This window comes from Hydra vulgaris, chromosome 14 (genome assembly GCF_038396675.1).
Source record: "Hydra vulgaris chromosome 14, alternate assembly HydraT2T_AEP".
Taxonomy (NCBI): domain Eukaryota; kingdom Metazoa; phylum Cnidaria; class Hydrozoa; order Anthoathecata; family Hydridae; genus Hydra; species Hydra vulgaris.
The window spans coordinates 41,515,048-41,533,187 of NC_088933.1; the positions used below are offsets into that span (position 1 = coordinate 41,515,048).

At 27.5% G+C, this 18,140-nt stretch overlaps 1 protein-coding gene across 1 annotated transcript in view; it reads left to right on the forward strand.

Moving 5' to 3' along the window:
* Positions 1-18,140, forward strand: part of LOC105850566 (NACHT, LRR and PYD domains-containing protein 4E) — a 48,343-nt gene that overhangs the window by 9,651 nt on the left and 20,552 nt on the right. Inside the window, exon 2 of the mRNA XM_065818551.1 lies at positions 188-439. Coding sequence (XP_065674623.1) covers positions 190-439 — 250 coding nt within the window. The 5' untranslated portion in view covers positions 188-189. The remainder of the gene's footprint in view (positions 1-187; positions 440-18,140) is intronic.

An 18,140-nucleotide genomic window follows, 5' to 3' on the forward strand; every position in this document is an offset into this window, starting at 1 on the left:
TGCTTAGTGCGGACCAAAACAACAATTACAACAACAATAACAACAACAACAACAACAACAATAACAACAACAAAACTTAAGTTTATAAATTATCATAAATATATCAACATAAAAGCCACTTAGGAGTTTATATGAAGCATAAAGTAAATAAATAGTTATTGTTATACCAAAGTATTATTCTATTTAGATATGGACCCAAAGTTAAAATTCATTTTGATTGAAAATCTGTCGCCGGAATGGAAAGAATTTGCTTATGGCACTGGTATAAATTCAGCTGTCGTTGATTATGTTGATCTGGATGATAAGAGTAATCAAGACAAAATGGAAACATTCCTTAATGAATTGGCTAAACGAAATGCCGCTAATTTTGTTTCAATGGTTGAAAAATCTTTAAAGGGTTTAGGGAATATGCGTGTCTTAAATGAAGTAAATACTTTTTGTAAGTATAAATACAACTTTAAAATTTCTTCACTTTCACATTCCCTCACTTTACTTTCCTTTTTGCATTCATAATGCTACTTTTACAACGGTTCATTATAAATATGACGAATTTACATAAAAAATGTTTTTCGATTGTCTCCTAAATTTCTTTTCATTGAGGGATTTCAAATTTTATTTATTAACCTCTTGGTGTTCCAGATTTATGACCACGTAAAGTTTATATTTTTCCTAAGTTATTACGGTTCAAACTTCTATGGCAATGCCTCTAAACAAATTAAATTATGAATAGCTGAGACTATGAATAAACTTAGACAATTCATAATGGAGATCATGCATATGCGAGACTACAAGTTCTTTTAAAAAAATACATTATTAAATAAGTAACAGCGGCAATCATAATTACAATTATTTGCAAGATAAGAATTATCTTGTTTTATCTCTACTTTTTGAAAAATTTAAGTTATTATTCGTGTTAGGTACCTTATAATATTGTTTATATTACTGTTTCGAAACTTAGATTATAAATAAAAAAGTTGGGGAGAAAACTTTAAATCTCGTCTCCTGAAGGTTTTATTTAAAATCGCTTTCTCTCAAAATTCAAAATTTTTCTTAAAAAAACAAAATAACTCTTATTCTCCTAATGTTAAAGTAACAATGGAAAATTATAAAGGAAATTGGTGTAAATGGCTTAAAACTTATTTCAAAAAGCATTAACTGTTATTTTGAAATACAATATCAAAGGTAGCTCAAAAGTTAATAAAAGATTTGTTTTTTAATGAAAGATTTCATCTGGATGAATTTCCAATGTTTTTTTTGTCTTTCAATTCATTATAAATTGTTTACAGCCGGAAGTCTGTTTTAGTTTAAACTGTTTTTTAGACCAGAAATAAATGTTTACAATAATACTATAACTAGAAAAATTATCATCAAATTTTATTACCACTTTATATTTATACCCATACTTAATTTGATAGTTTTGTATAAGGTTTTACCTCTCCTTGGGTGCTTTTACCTGGATTAAAAAGATGCACAAGCTTAAAATTAACTTAATGCTTTTATTCCTTAAACTTTTCTCTCTTTTCTCACATCCATTCTTTTTGCTTCTTTACGCATACTTTTACATTACTTGTGTTTTCTTTAACAAAACTATTGTCGCCAAACATGAAAACAGTACAACTTTAATTTCCAGCAATCATAATTTTTTTTTAGCAGTGACATCGTTTTTAATTTATCTGTATAGTTCAGGGCCAACAAAACTTGGTGGGGGAGGGGCCTGGGATACATGTGCCACCCCCTTCCCCTCCTTCCTATCACTTTTTTTAAAAAGATTTTTTTCGCAAAAGAATTCCGGGTATAGTGGATATTTTTTAGAATATGATGATTGTCCCACTCTACTTCGAAACCCGTGTCGTCGTCCATTAAGTTCGTTTTTATACTATACTCTAAAGAGCTTATATTGCCAGAATAGCATAATCGTAAACTATTGTCAATAGTTTAAGAAAAAATTTTCTTTAAACAAGAAATATATCTTGTTTTAAGAAATAAAATGCGTCGTATGATGTTTTTTTTCTCTTGTTTTGTGAAATTCTCTTATTTCCAGGTATATGTAATGTCTTTGCATTACGAGAAATATTTTCTCATACTGCCTCCTATTACCCTGAATATTTTTTTTTTCATCAAAAAATCTCTAATACTTCGTGATCGTGCCTAAAAAATAACTCCGCCAAACATATTTTGAACACATATATGCGTTCAAGATATTTATAGTATCTTTAATTTATAATTAATAGTAATAATAATAATAATATAATTAATCTAATTTGTTTAATACAACAAACATTTTAGATAAATTAGTTGAAGTATACCCCAAGGAAACGGTCCTTGATTTGTTTTACTGCTACATTCGTTAATTAACTAGTTATATTCAAACATTTAAGATGCGTCTGATGTTTCTAAAGATGCTTACAATAATATAATGATGTCTGCAATCACATTGCCTAAAATAAACTTGAAATTTGTTTAAATAAACGTGACTGCTTGAAAAAAAAAAAGAAAATTGCATCAAACATAAAAGTAGTGCTTTAGATGCACTTTTATATTAATCATGTAAAATTACTCAATCTCTCCCAAAATTCAGACAGACATTACAAAAATCATTTCAAAAATTTGATATACTAAATATTAGTAGAGGTGATTATATATATGTAGAGGTGATTAGTATATAGTAGAGGTGATTATATATATGTAGAGGTGATTAGTATATAGTAGAGGTGATTATATATATGTAGAGGTGATTAGTATATAGTAGAGGTGATTATATATATGTAGAGGTGATTAGTATATAGTAGAGGTGATTATATATATGTAGAGGTGATTAGTATATAGTAGAGGTGATTATATATATGTAGAGGTGATTAGTATATAGTAGAGGTGATTATATATATGTAGAGGTGATTAGTATATAGTAGAGGTGATTATATATATGTAGAGGTGATTAGTATATAGTAGAGGTGATTATATATATGTAGAGGTGATTAGTATATAGTAGAGGTGATTATATATATGTAGAGGTGATTAGTATATAGTAGAGGTGATTATATATATGTAGAGGTGATTAGTATATAGTAGAGGTGATTATATATATGTAGAGGTGATTAGTATATAGTAGAGGTGATTATATATATGTAGAGGTGATTAGTATATAGTAGAGGTGATTATATATATGTAGAGGTGATTAGTATATAGTAGAGGTGATTATATATATGTAGAGGTGATTAGTATATAGTAGAGGTGATTATATATATGTAGAGGTGATTAGTATATAGTAGAGGTGATTATATATATGTAGAGGTGATTAGTATATAGTAGAGGTGATTAGTATATAGTAGAGGTGATTAGTATATATGTATTTTGGAGTTGAGAACGCAACTGCTTATTTAACCTCAGCATCAGAAATAAAAAAAAGCTGTAAATTTTTATGGTGCATCAATATACAATATTAAAATAATATTCTATATAAAATACTTTGAGATACAAGGAATAAAAGACTTAAAACGTATTTATAAAGATCATCTAAAAATGTATATATCAATGTGCATCATAAATTTAGTTGGCAGTAAACCTCTATTAAATGATGGTTAAATGACAGCTAACATTACCGGCAAGTTGTTTCGTATCAAAATTTGTTTGCATAAATTTTGATTATGAATTCTGAGAAAATTTGAGAAAATTTAAGTTGCAGTAGATACAACTTATTCAAAACCAGTCTTTATAGTATGAAGCAATCAGACTAACCACTGTAACCAGTACAGAAAACTTCTGAGTGGTAGTTAAGTTAACAGTAAGTAAAACTAAAGCAAAACATTAATCAGAGATGTTATGGTCAAATATAAATCAGTACTAATTTTAGTTAAAAAAGATTCTGTATAACTTAGGCTGAACTCTACAACAAAACTAAAAAACAAATGCAATAATAAAAAAGTACAACTATTTATATATATATATATATATATATATATATATATATACATATATATATATATATATACATATATATATATATATATATATATACATATATATATATATATATACATATATATATATATACATATATATATATATATATATATATATATATATATATATATATATATATATATATATATATATATATATATATATAATTTAATTTTCTTCTAAAAACTAAACTAAGTATTTTTATTTATTTAGTTTTTCTTTTTCTTTTTAATAATTCTAAAATTAAAATTTTAGATATTAAAACAATTAACGAATTTATTCAGTGGTATCTTTTAAAAGACTTTTTGGTATATTTTCTATTTTGCATACCATTTTGTCAGTACTGTCATAAAGTTTTTCAATTGTCCATCAAATAGTTCATTAAATAATTTTAGTAACTGTTCTTAATTTTTAAGGTTTTAATTCTTTTTGTTCCTAATTTTTTAGTTTTTAAAATTTCAATTCTTTAGTTAAAAATTATGTTAAATGCTTTATTTATAGAAACATTCTTTTTTGTAAAATACAGTATCAATAGAAATAACGAATTGCTGTCTGCTTTATTTAATCTAATCTTATAATATAGACTTAATTTACAAAAACAAAACAAGAAAGCAAGGACAATATAATTAAAAATAAATTTAAAAAAATAAGAAAAAAAAATTTTTTTGCCATTACAAATTATGCGCTATTAAATATTTAAACAATTTTTAACAGGTTACTTTTATTTAGCAAAGTCCATCATTATGTTTAGTAATAGTCCAGACTAAATAAAAGCTTGTAATACACTAGTACTTTCTTAAAAAAATTGTGAATACTTACTGTTTTAAGTAAATTGTTCTACGTTGTGATTGATAGTCCTTGACTTGATTGATCAGATCTCATACATCTGCAAAAACTTTTATTTTAAATACAGATTCAAAATACAAAAACCTTGCTTCAATTCTTGATTGATCAGATCTCATACATCTGCAAAAACTTTTATTTTAAATACAGATTCAAAATAAAAAAACCTTGCTTGAATTCTTTAAAGAATACGCTTGTCATAAAACTAGTCTGGGGTCATTCAATAAGGGCTTCACGGTAATTTTAACTAATGGCAAGAAGTTGGATTATGTTGGCTCTCGTGTGCAGAGATTTTTAAAGTATTATGGCGCGTTATCTTTAATAAAAATCACCGCGGAAGGATGCCAATAAACTTCTGCTTCTAGTTTGTATCTAACAACCCCTAACATAAATAGTTGCTTTGTACTATTTAAAAATGAAAGTGAACAGAATATACCCAATTCGATAGACTGTTTCAATGTAAACTTCTTTGAATCAAAGATTTTCGATACATATTACTATTATTATTATATATTAAAATTGTTCTGCCATAAGATGCGAGCAAAACATTGCATCTGGTTACTTCAAAAAAAAGCTGTTGAACTAGCTGCACCCAATTTGATAGATGTAAACAATATATATATATAACAATATATATATATAACAATATATATATATAACAATATATATATATAACAATATATATATATAACAATATATATATATATAACAATATATATATATAACAATATATATATATAACAATGTATATATATAACAATATATATATATATATATATAACAATATATATATATATAACAATATATATATATAACAATATATATATATAACAATATATATATATATATAACAATATATATATATAACAATATATATATATAACAATATATATATATATAACAATATATATATATAACAATATATATATATAACAATATATATATATAACAATATATATATATATAACAATATATATATATAACAATATATATATATATATAACAATATATATATATAACAATATATATATATAACAATATATATATATAACAATATATATATATAACAATATATATATATAACAATATATATATATAACAATATATATATATAACAATATATATATATAACAATATATATATATAACAATATATAGATGCAAGATGCTTTTAATGCAAAGTAAATATTTACTTTTTAAAAATGATTACAAGATCAAAATATTCGAAAAAAAATTGAAAAAGGAATTAGAAAAATAGTTTGGAATCGGCTTTTTCTGGTTAATTAAAGAAAAAAAAACACTTATTGTAAAAACTATGATGGTGACAATTCTTTTAATTTCATTTATAGCCAAAAAAGTCAAAAATGGCTTTCATCACAACAGATCACTTTGTTGGATGCTTAAACAATAGTAAAAATCAAAAATCTGAATACTGATTAGGTAGGTAGGGTCCAAAAATGTGTGAAAAAATAAAGTTGAATTAAAGATTTTTAATTTATATTATTTGTGATCCACATATTGTTAAACTAGGTTAGAGTATTAATTGAAAATTTAAATGTCTAATGATAAATATTTTTGGACAACTTTGAATAATGCTTTATACAGAAATTAAAATTAAAAGCATTAAAAATTTTATTACAATTTTATACAAGTTTAGTTCCGTCCCTGAGATCCAAAATGTCTTCTTTTTTTAATCACTTATTTATTTTGAATCTGATTTCCCTTTGTAACTGCATGAGGCTTACAATGGTTTGTGAATTTTAGCCCCAATTATTAAATGTAAACAAGTATTAAAATACTTTCAACATTCCATATGATAATAACAACAATCTTCTTACTGAGCCCACTTTAATTACGTTATCTTTTATTATCATTCACTACTTACATCTTATAGTAACCATATATGCAATCGATTGCAAAGTTAGCATATAATAAAAACGCATCTGTTTGCTGTGACCTCATTTTCCTTCTCTACAAATCTCTTAATTTCCTTGTATGGAATACTGTTGTCATATTTGGGCTGGTTCTTCTAATAATACTCATTCTCTTTTATACTGTCGTGCTTGCTCGAATAAATTTTATCTTGTTTTTATCAACTTACTTCAATCCATTAACTCTCTGCCACCTTTATGTTTTTCTAATCCTTACAATCAATGCCTTTTCAAGTTTTCTGTCAACCATTTTATTTCTCTTTGACTCTATTCTTTGTTTTCCAGTAACTCCCAACTTAGTTATAGTTGCTTGCAGCCTTTAAATAAGTTAGGAGTTATTGGAAAAAGCAGACTTTAAAAATTACAAAAGTGATGAGGCAAGACCTTTTGAAATGTCAAATGCTATTGCATTTGAAACTAAAAGGGGATTTATAAAGTCCGGCATGCTGGTATTCTCTATTCATACGGTGTAACAGCAAAAAACTTTAAAATTATTGAATTTTTCTTTCCAATTGACAGTATTATTTTTCCTTAATTGGCAACAAACTTTATTTTCCAGTAAGTTCTCACAGTAAGGTATCACAAAGTTTTATTCTTTTTCCCGTGTTGTTTCGCACCATATTATGTATCAATGAGTAACTCCAATATGTTTTAATAATTTAGTAATTTTCATTCTTGAGTGATTGACACGGAGCTTACATGTCTGTCCTTGTAACACACAATAAGGAATCAACTTTTATTTCTTATAGGAAAAAAAATTTTACATTCAAAATTTATTTTCTTCAGAAAGATTTAACAAGGCATTTTAATAAACTGCAGATGAACTGAAAAAAAACTTGATAGGGTTTTCATCAAAAACAAAACGTATAAGCTGGTACTCTAATGGACTAACCACAACCCGTATTATACGGATTATGATAAGTGTATTACTTCACATATTTTTTAGTCCATTTAGTCTAATGTTGATAAATTACAATTGGTACATTGTAGTTAACCAATACATGTTAAGTGGGTCTTCTAAATATTATTTAGACTGGTAATACACATAGTATTACCCGTCTAAATAATATTTAGAAGACCCGTTACTAATATCCGCCTATAAATAGTGGTTCGCGAAACGGTTACTGCAGCGTCTATAGTTTTTTAAATTTAATTATATCATAAGCTTGTTATATTAAATACTTAGTGTATATATATATATATATATATATATATACATATATATATATATATATATATATATATATATATATATATATATATATATATATATATATATATATATATATATATATATATATATATATATTTAAAGTATTTAAAAAATATATATATATGTATTTTATAAAAAAAAAGTTGAAGTAAGGAATAATTACGTAGTAGTGGTGTAGCGGTAGAGCGCTCGCCTCATAAAGTTTCGAGTTTAATCCCCTCCACGTCCCTGGTAGTACCGTGCTCAACGCAGCGGCCTTGTTTGTCAAAGTTCGTGTTTCGGAGTAACCTCATATAAGTTAGTTTCCTCAACTTTAGTGACCTAATCAGTCTTAGGGAGGTGAACACTGAAAATAAAAGTAATAAATGGTGGAACACTGAAAATAAAAGTAATAAATGCGTGGAATAAACTTACCACAACCCATGTTTTGGGTCAGAACAGCTAGGGTCCAAAAATGTGTGAAAAAATAAAGTTGAATTAAAGATTTTTAATTTATATTATTTGCGATCCACATATTGTTAAACTAGATTATTATTGTTAAACTATATTGTTAAACTAGATTAACTAGGGTATTAATTGAAAATTTAAATGTCTAATGATAAATATTTTTGGACAACTTTGGATAATGCATCTATGGATTTATACAGAAATTAAAATTAAAAGCATTAAAAATTTTATTATGACAAGTTTAGTTCCGTCCCTGAGATCCAAAATGTCTTCTTTTTTTAGTTACCAACAGTATAAACATTTATAATCTAATCCCTTTGCATCTTTTTCTACACAACTCACGTGGGCCCAACGCTGACAGCTTGAACACTGTATCCACTAGCACCTGGAAGGCTGTTTGAGAACGGTTTGAAGCAACTAAGACACAAGACATCTTCCTCATTACCATCTTTGTTTTTCTTGTTGCGTTTTTCTTTTACAGGTTGACTGGCAAAAATCCTCCTCGTTTTAGAGTTACTTGGAGCGGCTTCTTTGATAGAAAATAGTTTTTTATTTTTTGAGCCCTTCTGTTTTTTTTTTTTTGCTGGTTTCTGTACCTGTTGTAAGGCTTTTTTAACTGGTGTATCAGTTAATATAGCAGAAATTCGTTTCCGATTTCTGAGCTTGTTTAAATTATTTTTTCTTGGCTGATCTTTTTCAAAAGGCCTCACTTCTTCAGGAGATGGTATAAATGAAGAGTTTAGAGTAGCACCTGATGTGCTTTCTAAATCTGGAAAATTTCCTTTTTTAGATTTTGATTCATTTGAATTCAATTTTTTGAATTTTTTTTGTTTACAATCCCCAGCTGAAACTTCGTTTCTAGGTGTTTGTTTAGTGATGCTAAAATCCATAGATGACATTTTTGTGCTAGGGTCTGGTCTATCTGTTAAATATGATGGCAAAAAATCACTTTCTGGAAAAATATCTCTGTTAAACGGATAAATACCTGTTGCTTGGAAACCACTAATTATGTTCCTTGGAGTTATAGGATTAGGAAGTGCTGTTTTTACTATACCAGGTATGTCATAGATAGTCATAGGTCGTTTGTTTACAGTAACCCATGCATCACATGCTGAGTTCACAAACTTTTTAAAAGGACCTTAAACACTTCTATCTAATGGTTGTAATTTATGACTACAGTGTGCTGGAAAAGATAAAAGCGTGATATCATTTTCTTTACAAAAATCAAGTACTGCTGCATCAAGATGAGAGCTGTGGTTGTCAATCAATACCAGACAAGAGCAATCATTGGAACAACGTGCATGGATAGAAAAATGTTTGATATATTTAAGAAAATTTGTCTCTGTCATCCATCCTGAAGAATGTGCTGATCCATCACATCCTATTGGTCCATCACGAATAAAGTGAGATTTAAAATTAACTCTGGGAAAGATAAAATATGGAGGTATGCTATTGCCAATCGCACTAACCGCCAAAGCCATAGTCACTAATGCTCCTCTTTCTGCTGATGTTACACGACCTATCTGGCGAAAGCCTCTACGTGCAACAACACGATCGGGCCGCTGCACTGTTGTGATTCCAGTCTCATCAATGTTCCAAATGTCTGAAGCACTTAATTTTAACCTATTCAAAAGATTGCTTAAGTTGTCAAAAAATAAACTTACATTATGTTTATTAAAACTTGTGCACCGAGCTAAACTTGTTGCTTGAGGAGAGCGAATAGAAAGCTTTGGATGCCTTTTTAAGAATCCGGAGAACCAATCACTACCAGTAGATTAAAGTTCTATCCATGAGTGAGGAATTTTCCTGCTACAAGCAACAGCATATGTATAAGCAAACCGTCGAACTTCTCTAGGAGAAAGACCAAAGTAAATATCACTTGCTTTCATTAGGTATTCTTCTAGCAAAACTTCCTGCTCAGGTTCAAATACCTAAGGAAATATAAAATACATATTACCATTAGACATAAACATTAAAATTATATTAGTTATCTGTCCAAGTCTCTAAAAAAATTCAAAACTTTAAATATATCAAAGCAGTATTTTATATTAAAGTATCTTATCAAATGTTTAAATAAGTTACAGTACTAAACTATATTTAAATTGGGTTTTTTATCTAATTTAGGTGATAAATCTCTCCCTATAGCTGCGTTATCAGGCATATGTTCTGCATTAGGTTTATACTGTTGCAGTAACATCGAACTCAAGTTTGTTATCATTGTTAGAATTTGAAAGAATAACTTGGCAATCAAGTTCTACTTTAGTTTGAACTGAAGTATTAGATGTAGATGGCAACCTTTTAGATATGCAATATCTTCCTAGAGTCTTACGTGGTATATTAAATTCTCTACTAACTGCTCTAATTGATCTTTTATATTTTGTAACTTGTATCACTGCCAATAACATTGTTTCTTCTGACACTTTTCCACGTTGTGACATGCAAATATAATTTCGTACCATTTTTAGGTAGGTCTAAAAGAAATGCAAAAACCAAAAGTACATTACTTTATTACATGTTTTATATTTAACTATTTCTTTTTTATTTAATTATTTATATACCTGCATACTTATATATTTAAAAAATTACATTTTATATTTTTCTTTTTTAAAATATTTATTTACTTTTAATCATTAATAATTTACATAACTCATGCCATATTAAAATTATACATCATATAGAAATTTAAGTGCTAAGCAGGAAAAGTTAAGTGTATTATGTATAAAGTATTAAATTTATATATGTAAGTATAACTAGTATGTAAAAGTTTAAATATCAATTAAATTTACATATATAAGTTATATTATATGTTAAATAATATATATAATAGAAATATATAAATATACAATATTTAAGTTTAGACATATGTAAATCTAAGATAAAATTACATTTTATAATGAGATAATTTATATAAATTTAAATCTTATGTATTCCAGTGATATTTTCTTATAATCGACGTATAAAACCCAAAAAAAACGTATAAAAACAAATGCCAATTTGTTTATGAGGCTAATTTCTGATCTAATATGTTTTACAAGTTTTAATACTTTTATAACAAAAACAGTTTTTCCGTCACAAATTTACCCGAATTATTTTAAAAATCTACGGGGCAAGTTGGCCACATGGCCAACGTGCCCCGGTTGCATCGGGCCAATCTGCCCCATTGCCATGTTTAGAGTTTGAACAACTTTCGCCTTAAACTGTCAACTAATTTTGTGGAACATTATATTCTAAAATAATCTTTACACTATAACCTTTAAATATGGTATTTGAATAATGCTGTACTGTCAAACGTCAGTGAGTATAAACACGTTAAACAAGTTTTTCAAAATTTACTTTGATGTATGAAAAATTATTAAATCGGCATTACACACTCAAATATAGTCCGATGAATATGATTTTTTTTTGATAAAAGGATTAAATAACTAACAACCTTCACTTAGATTCCCAGCTAGTTAAAGCGTCTAGCCTTTGAATAAACTCGAATGGGCCAACCTACCCCGTGGGCCAACGTGCCCCGGTCTCCCCTACTTTAGTATTAAAAAAGGCGTCAAATTTTGATCGTTTAGAACAATCATTTATCTTCAGTGTGTTCTCTCTTCTTTAAAAATTTTGGCCTTTCTATAGCTATTCTCAAACCTAAACAAAACTCGATTTTTTGTTGTTAATAGATATTGCAGCATTTTTATATATCTATACCAATAAACGGTAACATACCTACTAGATCCTCTACTTTACTTGGATTATTCTACATTACCGACCTTGCAAGAATACAGTATATGCATCCTATTAAAAGATATCATTGGCTAAATTTGCGTCTATATTGTGCTCACCACTTTCTTTTGGGCTAACTATATGAGAAACTTTGTCCCCCTTTGCTGAGATAAAGAAACGTTCAAGGAAAATGCCCCCCAGCTTTTGGAATAAACCAGGTGGCTCTGAAACTTTTTAGCCTAGTCTTTTAAACAATGTTGCTACCGAAGATAAAAAAACTAAATTTTCGGATATCAAGAATTTCATCTAACTTTTTGGTATAGTATAGTGTGCAATATCTAAAGTAATATTAGGGATTTATGAAGCTGTTACTTATCAGCTTGGACCAACAATACTTAATCTTTCTTAATACGAAATCAAAATGATTTAAAAAATTCCAAAATTAAAACAAAATTTAATATGCTATGGTTTTTGGTTTTATAGATGGAACTCATATTCCAATACGAAGACCTTTAAAATCATCACAAGACTACTTTAATTAGAAAAGATTTCATTCTATATCTCTTCAAGTAATATGTAATGCCAAAGGCATTTTTATAAATGTTGACTGAAAACAACCTGGTTTTCTACACAATGTAAAAGTGCTTTCAAATTCAACGTTTAACTTAAGAGTTATCTCAAACCGTATATTTATAACTTACAGATAACTGCTGTTAGATTTTTGCCTAGTTCATATGCCCGTTCAGCATTCTTCAGCATATCCCCGTTGAGCATTCTTTTAAAAAAAATTCTACACTGCTAAATCAATAGTCAAGTAATTTTTAATACGATAATTAGTACTGCAAAAAAATAAAATAGAATGTGGTTTTTGCCGCCTGTTAGCACGTCAGCAATACTTGAAAAAAAATTGATCTCAAACTAGACAATATACACACATACTCATATGTGCTTATTATGTTCTGCAAAACATTTGTGGGATGAAAGATAACATTAGATGAACAATTTGTCATAAAAAACATTAAATAAATTTTAACTCAAAGTTTATCTATTTATTCTATCATTTAACTAAAGGTTATTCTATTTATTCTTGTAACACAGATGAAGGTTCGTTGATAAGAGAAGTAATAACAAAATATATTGCTAGATTCAATATAAATAAAATACAAAAGCAACTACAAAAAAAAAACAGATCACAAAAACTTCGTCTTAAAAATAATGTTTTCCTTTTTTCTAGTTTAATTAACTCATATTTTAATAATCTTGTTACTGTCTCTCAAAAACATTAGATTTTTAACCCTGATTTTTTTAAATCAAATTTGAATCATGCAACTATTATACTGCATGCTAAGATTGTAAGATCTTGTGGACAAATTATCGATCAAATATATTCTTGTCCAAAAATTGAACTGATGTTTTCCTGTTTTTAGTTAAAACTATCCGCCTATACTTTTCATTGCATCGGATAATGTTTGATTAGACTCCCTTATGGCATTAAAAAGTTCTTTATGTAGTGCTATATCATTCTTTGCTTCTTTTAAAAGCATAGCATCACATTGATCAGAGCTTAACTTTTTTATAATATGGTTTCTTTTTTCATTGTTTACTATAACCAAATCAGTTGGACTTTTTCTTTTTTTACAAGTTTATGATAAAATGACAAAATCAATAGTGTTCTTTTCTTTATCACTACAAATTTCTTTTTCTTCAGAAGTATTATTAATCAAATTTTCATTTGGAGAAATCAAATTATTATTCACTAAAGTCGTATCCATTCCTGAAATTAAAGCTTTATTGGTGCTGAACCCTGTAAATTTCGAGTAACAAATTAAAGTACTCTAAAACAATTCAGCTACTGCCACTTCGACTACTTTTTAATAATGCAGAGGTAAACTTCTGCTTTATTTTTTTATTTGCTTTTTAATTTACACAATGGTACTCAAATTTTGAAGTTTTTTTTTTTGTTAACTTTGTTTCGTAACGTTTCATTTGTGAACAGAAAAATTGGAACAGATTAAGTCGCAAAATAGTTTACAGGCCTATTTTCATATTTAACAGTTATTTCTTTTATTAAAAAATAATATTTTGAAGATCTATCACAATCGAAGTCTTTTCCAATATATTACACATTTGGCTTGTGTAATTTTAGACGCTTTGGTGGATCAATGATCATTTTGTCATTCCATTTCATTATTTTTTATCTGATCAAGCAGCCATTTTTATATTTTTATTATTGAAAACGCATGCGTATTAGAAGTAAATCATCTCATTTAGGCAAAATAATACGGTTACATGAAAGTAAATGTCCCGGTCAAAGAGTGTTTTTTTTATTTATTTACTTTTTTACAATAAGCCACAGAATATATTTCAAAAAATTAAATGCTATTCAAATTCTATTATATATATATATGTGCAAATATCCAGAAAAAACACACACACATAAATGCTACTGTACAACATATTTTTTACAAATCATACAGAAAGCTAATTATAACGTTTTTTAAAAATCGTAGTTTAAAAAGTATATTGCAGGCTATTAAACTATGTGTTTGAAAAATGTGTGCAAGTCAGTCGTACCGCTGGGCTGTTAGGCACTTGCTCTTGGTTGTCGTTGAAAATATTTAATTTATATAATAAGATATTAAATCAGCAAACTTAATTGTGTTATTAAGCATTGTTAATGTCAAATGCATTGTTATGAAGGATAACTTGTTAAAAATTTGAGAGTCTTATCTTAATTTAGTGGTTTATACGGCCATCATTGTTAAGTATTAGCAAGTGATATACATAAATGTTTGATAAATAATAATAAAACAGTTTGAATTGAGTATGAGGTTTTTTTGTTTTTTTTAAAGTGACATAAATATATTTTGTTTGAATTCGATATTTTTAAATATTTTAAATATTTTGTTATAAAGGTACGGACCCCGGTATGAAATTGAGAATCGTGAAAGCTTCTTTGTTTTTATTGGCTATGTAAATTTTCCTGTTTCTCTTGCATCTATTTGTGTCAACTTGAAAAATATTATCTGAAAAATGTGATGGCACTAACCCAAGTTTGTATTTAAGCCTAAACAGAATATGTTGGTGAAAATTAATTTGGTAGACATTTGGTGTACTCAAGGCTTTTAGTAAGGGTTCAACGTGGGTATATTTATCTTTATAGTAAACTAGTCTTGATGTGTGTTTTTATTAAATATGAAGAGAATTTAATTTGGATTCGTGTGTAATTGCCCATTAGGCTGATAAATTAATCAAACTTTTCATTTTTTTTGTAATGGCCTTAAGATTAGGAGATGAAACTTTTTTTAGGGACTGTGAAAGTATATACAACTTGATGATTAGTTTAAAAAAATGTCCCCCGTAGACGACTTTTTATTAATACCTATTAATATTTTTCATAGACCACTTTTTTAAAACTACCTAGTTTATTTTTCGTATCATATAATTCAGTACTTTTCAGTTATAATTCAGTAGTTTTCACTCGTTATACGAAACCTTGCTAAAGTTATTTTTTAATTTGTTAGTACATTTTTTATAATGTAATGTTTAAAGTTATAATGAATATTTTATTATTTAAAATTTTTAAAAAGGGATTTTTAAGAAGGCAAAAAGAACAGAAAGTAATAAAATTGAAAAAACATTTGACAAGCTTATTAGAACTCCAAATGGAATAGTTTTTTTAGGAAGATTCACTTACTTGGCAACTTTAGAGTAATCTGTTTTTAGAAGTTGTAAAGTTCTCAGCTGCGAATTAATTTCATTATGGACCTAACTGAATCTTTCAGTGATAACAGAAAAATCAGTTTCAAAAAGAGTTAAAAATTTGGTAAATAAATACCACAGAAATCAGAAGGCAGAGATAATCAGTATCAGCTATTATAATGAAATACTATTTGATATTACAAATAAAAAAGATGTTTGGCTGAGTACTGAAAAAAAAAAGTTTTACAAAGTGTAAGTTGAAATTAATTGAAAAGTAGGATATGTTACTTCAAAAATTGTTTCAACTCATCCATCTAAATGCATCAAAAAAAAACTCTTGTCAGCAAAACATCAAATAGAAATCACTGACTCTGACTCTTGTAACATTAAAAGACTGACGATGATTTTGCATCATCTGCTAGCAATTTTAGTAGACCTTAAAAAAATGAAAAGCTTCAGGTGCTTCTTTAGCAAAGAATGTAAAGCTAAGTTCACACCAGAGCAAAAAAGTGTGTCATGAATTGTCAGTAAAAGGTATTAATATTGCAAGTCCAACACAGGAAGGTATTTACAAAGCAGTTCTGAAAGAAGCTGATAGAATAAAAGAATAATTAAAGAAAATTATAATGAAGTCTTTATGGGCACTACATTTTGATGGCAAGAAATTTAAACGGAAAGAAATGCAAGATTTAGTTTTACAAAACAATGATCAGGAAATAAAGTTGGCAGCCTTGATTTTAGAGAATGTCCAAAACAATTGTTTCAGCATTGATTAATTTGTTAAATGAATTTGATATTTGGGAGGTAATAACAGTGATTATTTGTGACACAAAAACATAAATACTGGAGCAAAAGGTGGTTTTGGAGCATATTTAAAAAAGTTTGTAGCCATAAATTTGGAAGTTATTGGTTGCTATATATTGGTCAGGGCCTAGGAAGCTTTTATAAACTGGGGGGCCACACTGAAAAGGGCGCATTCCTTCGGTGTACCCCCAAAGATAAATGTTGTTTTATATTTTTCTTTGGAGTTATACATATTAAAATTACATATTATTATTTTGTATTTGTTGAATAGAGAATATATGGGTACTATGGTACATATTAGATTCTATATAAAATGAGAATACAAAAGGCTGATCATAACCAGAAATAATTTATAATAGTATAAAATAGTTTAGGTTGTAGGTACATAAATCTGTATACACATTTAGTACTATAGTTCAAGTTCTAAATAAAGACACTAAAATCCAAATAAATTTGTTCTATATGGATGATCCCTATAGAATTCTGTTATCACTTTTTCTGGATCAAGTTGGTTTACACAGTTTGAAAGGATGTGTAACATTGCCAAATTATTTAGCCTCTGCTGTTTTTGTCGTCGTTCTCAGAAAAGTTTTGAGTCTTCTCATTGTTGAAAATGTTCGTTCACTAACAGCATTTGTTGCTGAAGTAACTAGAATCATCTTGAGCAATTTGACAACTTCAGAAATAGAAGATAATTGAGAAGAGGAAAAATGTGTGAGATGTGAGACAACATCACTGACATACTTTGGAATCTCATCAAACATTGTTCTGTAAAACCCAAGTTGCACATCTAGTAAGTCCGTGTCAATATCTGAGTATGTCTTCTTTATCCATGCTATGGTATCTGTGACATCTTCAGAAAGCAAAAGTTTCTCCAGCTTTTCAAGTTGTCTCTGTCCTGCTTGATCAAAACGATATTTGATAGTGTCAACAGAAGAATCAATGACATTGTAGTATAAGGCACGATAGTACTGAATGGCTGTCTCAACATAATGATATGTGGTACTACAACCCTCCTCATACCGTGCTGGCATCTTCCTTTTTCTCGGAAGCTTGGGTTCCTCGAGGTCCGGGAAATCATTAACATGCTTCTAAATTTTTTGCCAGCACAAATCGAACTCCTCATTTCGCATATCCATGAGTGTTTTGACAGTCAACATTGCAATATCCCTTCCTTCAGAAGCAGACATACGTTTCTGTTGAAGGGTTTTAGATAAGTTATCAGTAATCATAAAAATACGTAATCATAAAAACGTATCAGTAATCATAAAAAAATAAATCATATAAATAATATTTAATATTTTGATTATGCTAATAGATATATACATAATCTATCAAAATATATATTTTTTTAATATAGATAGCTTGGCCTTTGGCTATCATTATATAGTCTAAATGCTAGGCATGATAGCATATAGTAGTTACTTTTTTTTTGATAGTGACATTTAAAAAATAAAACTTAGTCAATATATAATATAATGAATACTTCTATTATATAATTATAATATATATAGAGAATAAAATCATTAT